Source organism: Eptatretus burgeri, chromosome 12 (assembly GCF_056783735.1).
Source record: "Eptatretus burgeri isolate ZD-2024b chromosome 12, Ebu_testis_v1, whole genome shotgun sequence".
Classification (NCBI taxonomy): domain Eukaryota; kingdom Metazoa; phylum Chordata; class Myxini; order Myxiniformes; family Myxinidae; genus Eptatretus; species Eptatretus burgeri.
Genome location: NC_140972.1, coordinates 95,525,455 through 95,532,954, shown reverse-complemented (window position 1 = coordinate 95,532,954; position 7,500 = coordinate 95,525,455). Strand labels below are relative to the sequence as shown.

Sequence of the window (7,500 nt, the reverse complement as noted above, 5' to 3'; positions counted from 1 at the left end):
TTGCTTTTAAGTAAATGTGTGTCGGCGCCGTGTCTTGTAAAGTAGAACTGTATAAGTGTTGCCGTGTGTTCGCGTATTCGGTTGTAACTCTGGGTCGTTGTTTCTTTTGTTTTCCTGATATAGGTGCATTCTGACTGTTTGGCTGTATATGTGTGCTTTCCGTGTGTCGCGTAATCAATGTGCATTGTGTGAACTGTTTTCCCGTTTCGCTTCGTCTTTTCTTTATTGCCTCTCCATCCTGCTTCACGTAAAGGGTTCGTAGTGGGCTTAATACACCCGATAATTAATCGGAACCGTCGAGGCCGACGATAACACCACCCGGTTATCCCGATAGCACGGAACGGACCGCTTAAGCGGTTCGTGTCCGGAGTCGGCCTGCGGCGAGATACGATCGCCTGGTCGACCATCCGTGCAGGTACTTAGGTAGATTGAATTTGGCGAGCAACCAGATCCTGCGCAGGTGGGCAATTGGCACGGTCGTGGTGGGGTTAAACCCCCCACCCGTGACTGGCTCCCGGTGTTCCGGGAATTGTCCGTTCCGCTGAGCGAGGTGGCCACCATTCGAGTCGAGCAGCCGATCGCACGCCGGCAGGCGCGAATTCGCAACAATATATTTATATATATATATATATATATATATATATATATATATATATATATATATATATATATATATATATATATATATATATATATATATTACCATGCCCTTGTACCTGTATTTGCTTTTTATCAAAATTCAAGTTAAATGAAGTCATTACTTGATCATAATATATTGTTACGGAAATGGCCCTTTGTATGCTGCTAAAAATAGGATTAGCTCAGATCCCCCATTTAATGCATGTTTAGCTGGGTCGGTTGGTAAAATGGACGTTGCATGTGTGTCGGGAGAAGTAAGAGGCTGTTTTATTGTTTGTGCGGTGGTGGTGGAACGAAGGCTCCCACTTCTTCCTCCCCTCTCCGGACGATAGGCCCCGCCCAGTCGGCTGAGGGAGAGTGGCCTGGAGAGGGAGGTGGAGCGAAGGGGAAGAGTCTTGTTGGCTTCGCTGAGAGAGTCATCCTCGGGTTCGAAACGAGCGAACGAAAGAGAAACTGGAGAGACTAGAACAGGCACTCATAGAGCGCATACCTTCGCCACCACTACTTTTTTTGTTCTTGGTATGAGTGTGGGGAACTGGTTTCATATGAATGGTCTTATGACTCAAACCACATATCTATAATGTCATGACCCCCCCCCCGACTTTCGGGGGCTACGGACTAAACAACAATCAACTCACGTCGTTTTGGCGAGTCTTCACTCGCAAGCTCGGTGAATACAACGTTTCAACAAGAGAAGGTAATCTTATTTGATGCTGGTTTCATGCAAATCGAATAAGAATTGACTGAGTTATGCCGAAAACCACATATTTTTCAAGGGCGTGAACCCCCCCCCCGACATTTTACCCCAACCGGTGACATGTGTTATGACGTCATTGTGTCACAAGATTGGGCATTAAGTTCTGAACATCTTGGTGCTGGGTTCATGTAAAGCGGGCAAGAATTGACCGCGTTATGACAAAAACCGCATATTTTTCAAGGTCGTGACCCCCCTGACCTTTGACCCCTAACCGGTAACAAGAGTATGGGCGTCATTGTGTCATATTGCATATCACAAGATGAGGCGTTGAATTCTGAACATTTTGGCGTTAGTTGCATGCAAATTGAATAAAAATTGACCGTGTTATCGTAAAAAGACGATTTTGACCTTTTTGTGACCTTGACCTTGACCTTTGACCCGAACGATCCCAAAATATAATCGAATGCTTCCTGGCTAATAACCACTCATCCCACCAAATTTCATGCAATTCGGTTTAATACTTCTTGAGTTGTACGATCACAAGATTACAAATAAATAAATAAATAAATAAATACACGCCGACCAAAACATAACCTTTCGCAGAATGCGAAGGTAAAAAAGGAGTTCAGTTTGAAAAACAGTCGGGTTTTTGAGGCGTGGTCAGGGTGGCTTTGAAGCGAGCAAAGGAAGGCTTTGTAAAAGGGTTCAGTGTGTGGAAACAGTCGCTCTCGAGGCGTGCCTGTGTTTTCGGAGCGAATGAAGGAGGCGCAGTGTTGGATCCCGGCGAGACGCTGAACCTGCCTGCACGTCGAGTCTGCATTTTTGGGGCAGTGGGAGAGGCGGCCTGCACGTCGAGTCGGCGATCGACTCTTATGAGGAGGTGATTCTGCCGTGAGAGAGATGGAAGCCGGCTTTGAGAGGTGTGCATGGAAAAGGAAAGAAAAGGTGATTCTACGGAAAGAAGCTGAGAGGACGGAGTTGAGAAGTCAGGCTTCGAAGCGGGAAGGCAAGCTCGGAAACGACGGAGCCTCTGACGGTCCCTGCTCACACCAACGGCTCGACACTTTTGTCGATCCGCTTGCCGGAGCCCGACACGTCTATTTGGGCCTTGTCTGGAGAACAGGCCAGGCCTGGATTTGTATGCTGGACCTTGAGAGGGATCAGCTGAGGCCCATCGTCAACCTTACGTGGGGTCAGAGCACACGGAGACCGCGTGCGGTGCGGAAAAGAAAGACGTGGCGTGTTCGTGCTGGGCGCTCGAATCCGTAGAGATCTGCTTGTTGCCAGCGACATTCGTGCTTTTGACACTGTCCTCTCGTCCATGAAACATCAACAAGTACTCTGTCTTGCATGCATGCTGTCCGTCTGTCTTGTTTGCACGTTGTTTAAGGCATATCTCGGTAGGGACCCCCTCGAACCCTGTAGTCTGTAGTTCCCTAGTTAAGGACGGGTTAAAGATTGTTAATAAAAACATTGTCGTGAATGTTTTGTTTGTGTCGTGTTCCCCGATGTTCCCCAATAAATCTGGTTGGTTCGTATGAAGTTGCCGCTATGGATTAATTTGTGTCGCGTCAAGGAACGATCCATTCGATTGGCATATAAAACCAAATGGTTACAGACTGGCAGAAAACGCTCGGCATCTGACATAACCAGTCTGTAACCCGGGTTCTATTTCCCCAACTGGTAAGGTACATAGTCCAGCAGATATGTGAAATATTCTCGTAGTTTTGTGCCTTTGATGATACAAGCATGAAATTTGGTACACAGTTATAGCATACCCTTAGGAAACATTTTGGATATAGGGACATTCCAAATTACCTCTAGGGTCAAAATGGTGGCCATTTTACAAAATGGCTGTCATGAATAACAAATTCTGCCTGCAAGGTCAGCAAAGTCATATGTGCTTGGTGCAAAACACAATGTAGTGAGTATAATATGATTATTATCAACTAGTATGCACATGCTTCATTATCTACTTCATATTTGACTAAAAAATGCATCTACGGTGGTCTATGAGGGACACAGATAACAGTTTACCATCGCAATAATGCATGGCTGGAACAAGAGCTCTGCAATATGATCATGCATGTGAATGTTACCTGAATATTGTTTCTGGAAATATAAATAGATCAAAAATCAAATTTGGTGAAAGGAACTTAGACTCCATGAATATTTCCATTATTAATTACATACTGGTAGCTGGCAATGTCGCGATTATATGCATAAATTTGCGAAATCGATATTGATGTACTCACTGTATTAATTTTCATGATTGCATAATAGAAATGTTCAAACTACAATGGTGTGTTCATATTGAATTGGGTTTAACAAGGTCCTGTCCAGCACAAAGAAATAATGTATGGTGGCCTATTGGGGACATCGAGTGACAATCACCCAAGATCGCCATTGTGTATATATGCATCTCCTCTGGGCTGGGGTTCGTAGTTGAAAACATTTTAACTTTGCTATTCTGTTTTCAGGTGATAACTCCACTGTAGTGTACCCAAAGACTAATCCCCTGCTTGGTGGTGGTTCTTCCCAATTTTACAGTGACTGATTGGTGGTGGTTCAAGACAATGGCCAAGCATTTCAAACTATTAGACCCCCAGCAGCGAGGGCCAAGTACATCTGTTACATCAATTAACCAGACAGACTGGAACCTATGTGTGGTGTGTCAGATGGACACCGCTGAGCCTCTTCATTGTCCAGCTGACTCCAAGCGAAGCACAGCAGGGTCTGGATACCAGACTCTGGCAGACAACCTCCTCAGGTTCAGTGAGATCGACTGCTTGCCAAAATCTCTCGACATGTCCCGCTTGGACGATGGTGAGGGTATTGAGTCCACCTTCCAGCACCACAGGGCTAAGTGGCATGATTCGTGCAGACTACAATACAACAAAACTCAATTGATTCGGGCAGCTAAGAGGAAAACAACCAGTGGGGATACTGAAGGCGTGACACGAAAGTATACCCGTCAGAGTGTGGACCGCACAGAGTCACTGCTCGAAACGTGTTTCTTTTGTGACAAGCCAGCAGGTAACGAGTCTTTGCGCAAAGCTTCTACCTTTGACCTGGACAGACGAGTCAGGAAATGTGCTCTGAAACTAGAAGACAAGCCACTTATTGCTAAACTGAGTGCTGGAGATATGATGGCGCAAGATGCCCTGAACCATGTGAAGTGTCTGGTTTCCCTCTATAACAAAGCAAGGGACACAAAGAGAACCTTGGATGACCAGGATGATATCAATCATGGCATAGCTCTCAGAGAACTGGTGTCCTACATCGATGATGCCCGCATGGATGCTCTTGTGGCACCAGTGTTCAAGCTGGCAGACCTAACAAGTCTGTACAACAACCGGCTGAAACAGCTTGGAACAGTCTTGACTGGACGTGTTCACTCGACCAAACTCAAGCACCGGATCATGACATATTTTCCGGACACGGAGGAGCTGCAGCCTCAGCTGCAGCATACGAGCAGGATGGATATTGTCTGGGATGTATATCTCACAGACAGTTTGAAGGCAGACACTAGGAAGAAGCGAGGCAAAGGCATCAGGAGACGAGTCGAGCCATCTAGTTCCATTCCTGGAAACCGGCAGACCTTTCTTAGCACAGATGAGAACAAGATGGAATTGTTTGACTTCCTAGCCACCAGAGTAGCAACAACAGACACAGACAAACAAGTCATCAGCACCCACCACAAAGATGTGGTTTGTACGCAGGCCTGAAATGTTGCTGGTCTTGCCCCTTGTAGCCATGAAGAGGCTGACACAAGAATGCTACTCCATGCTGAAGATGCTGTGAGGCAGGGATACAGCAAAGTGTCGATCTGTACACTAGACACTGATGTCGTGGTCCTTGCGGTGACAGCAGCTGGACGTCTGGGCATTGATGAGCTCTGGGTTGCTTTTGGCACAGGAAAGAACTTCAGGTTCTTGGCAGCTCACGAGATGTCTGTGGCACTGGGACCTAACAAGTGTCGAGGTTTGCCATTCTTCCATGTCCTCACTGGATGCGACACCGTTTCAAGCTTCGGATGCAGGGGGAAGAAAAAAGCATGGGAAACCTGGAAAGCCTGTGATGAGGTCACTGATGTCACTGCAGCATTCTGTGCCTTGGCTGCCACGCCAACTCCTTCAGCCGTAGATGACCACATGGATGCATGAACACACAAACACAAACTTGAGTGCAACACACAAACCACAGAAGAGAAGAACAAGCTGTTTGTTCACAAACAAGGGTTCATTCACAGCTGTCAAGTTGAGCAATTCACATAAATTGAGATGTTTGGAACACAACATAGTGTCCATATACAAACACCGGCTTGTTTGTTGTTCGACGAAGGAGCTTAAGCTTGTATATGCGTTGGAATGAATTGCTTCCAGTTTTTTAATTCGTTCTCCATTCTTTTTGTTGCGGTATATGTTCAGAAGAAAGCACTTAATCACAAACGAGACTAATTTGTTTGGCCCAAGGCAGTTCTCAATACCAGACGTGGCGTGTGTAGTTCAAGCCTCCAATGCCGGCAGGCAAGTGCACAACATGCATCACTGTCTTTTCGAATAGGCCACCAAGGTCTGGACAATGACGGAGCTGTGAATCCATAACTTGCAATGTGACAGCCAGTTTGGAAGATGGCAGAAGGAGAGCGCAGAGACAAAGACAACATCAGAAGAGGACTTTTAGACGGCAACATGGAGGTTCAGGATGGTTAAAACGTTGGAGCACAAAGACCAACCTTCCCCCTTCTGAACCCATTCCTTGTATCCACTGGTGGCAGGTCAAGAAGGTGAGGGTTGAGGTATTTCCATCTCGGCGAGGTTAGAACATCGTTCTTTCACCTGCTATGTTTATCGGTGGATGAGAAATCGGTTTAAGACCCATTCTGGGTGAATCGTTATCATTCACATCTCATCTTCCATCACATGTGAGACCAGCCAGGGGTTGACGCCATTTCAGACACTGTTGTTTTACAGAAAGAAGGTTATTATTGTCCTTTTTAACACCTCATTAATTCATCTTCAGAAGCAACACCGAGAACAGTTTTGGCAAGAGCTGGTTTTGCCAAGCCATCGATTCAAACAAGGAAAAAGGGACACAAACACAAACACAAAGCTAATATTCCAGCAAAGAATCCTTACTTTCTCCTCGAGTCCAAAATACATTGTACGATTCCCCTGGGTAATTAAAATTTAGTTCAGTAATTAAAATTCTCTATCAAACAAATTCCCCATTTTTAATGCCACGTGAACATTAAGATGTGCTGAAGAAGACAGGAAGATGAAGAGCTCACTCGTATTTACACTTAGTAAAAACAGTTTATTACTTACTTATTTGGGATTTAACAATCAAACATGACATCTTAGCCGTGGTTTATTCAGTTGACATTAAAAAGTATACATTGTGTCCATCGTAAGTGTATTTGGCAAACCTGGAGACGTGGTGTTGCTGGGTAATGAGTAAAGCCAAAGCGTTTTGGAAGCCAATTGAACTTGTTAGCCAATCGACGTTATTGGCATTTCTTGTGATGAAGGTGAAGCACAAGGCCCGTTGCTGTCACGTCACAGACAAGTCGGTGGTCTCTTTAATATATTTTTTTCTTGTTGGACAGGTCACAAACAGATTGGTGTGTTTTTTTATTTATTTTGTTTTTACCACCTCTCCTCCAGTCGAGCTGCATCTGCTGTCTCAGTCCTCCAAACCTCTCCTCCAGCACACACCCAAACTTACATTAACCCTTTCAAGGTTCAACTACCAAAATCCAGGCTTTCCTCGCACCTCAACTCTTTTGTTCCTCTTTTTTCCGTTTATGGAAACGTTTTTCTGAAGCTGTTCAAAACAGCTCTTCGCTCCAGGGCTTCAAGCAGGCAATGTGCAACCATGTCAATGCGATCCCAATCCCGATCTGCAATGTTTTCTCCCCAAATTAATCCTACCTAACATAGTGCAACCCTCTTCCTTGCAGAATACTGTGTTTCCTCCACTCAACCTCTCCTCTTTTCCTGTTCGTTCATTCCCCTACTTATTGTGTCCACCTCACTGTCAGTTCGTAGCCTTTTTACCCTCCATCACCTTGTCCTTTAATCAGCCTTGATCTTGTGTTGGAAAAATATCTGAACTGATTTCATGAAGTGTGTCCACCTTATGTCAATTCCTTTTAGTTA

The 7,500-nt window shown here is 45.2% G+C and overlaps 1 protein-coding gene across 8 annotated transcripts in view; it reads left to right on the top strand.

Annotated features, from left to right (window-relative positions):
- Window positions 1-7,500, top strand: part of LOC147016183 (pyridine nucleotide-disulfide oxidoreductase domain-containing protein 2-like) — a 66,254-nt gene that overhangs the window by 36,651 nt on the left and 22,103 nt on the right. For all 8 annotated transcript variants that reach the window (XR_015050051.1, XR_015050050.1, XR_015050052.1 and 5 more), the window contains one exon: window positions 7,498-7,500. This exon is cut by the window's right edge and continues 139 nt beyond it. Coding sequence is in view for 5 of the 8 variants with exons in the window: in XM_085848971.1 (XP_085705097.1) it covers window positions 7,498-7,500 (3 nt within the window). In the remaining 3 variants the exon portion in view is untranslated. The remainder of the gene's footprint in view (window positions 1-7,497) is intronic.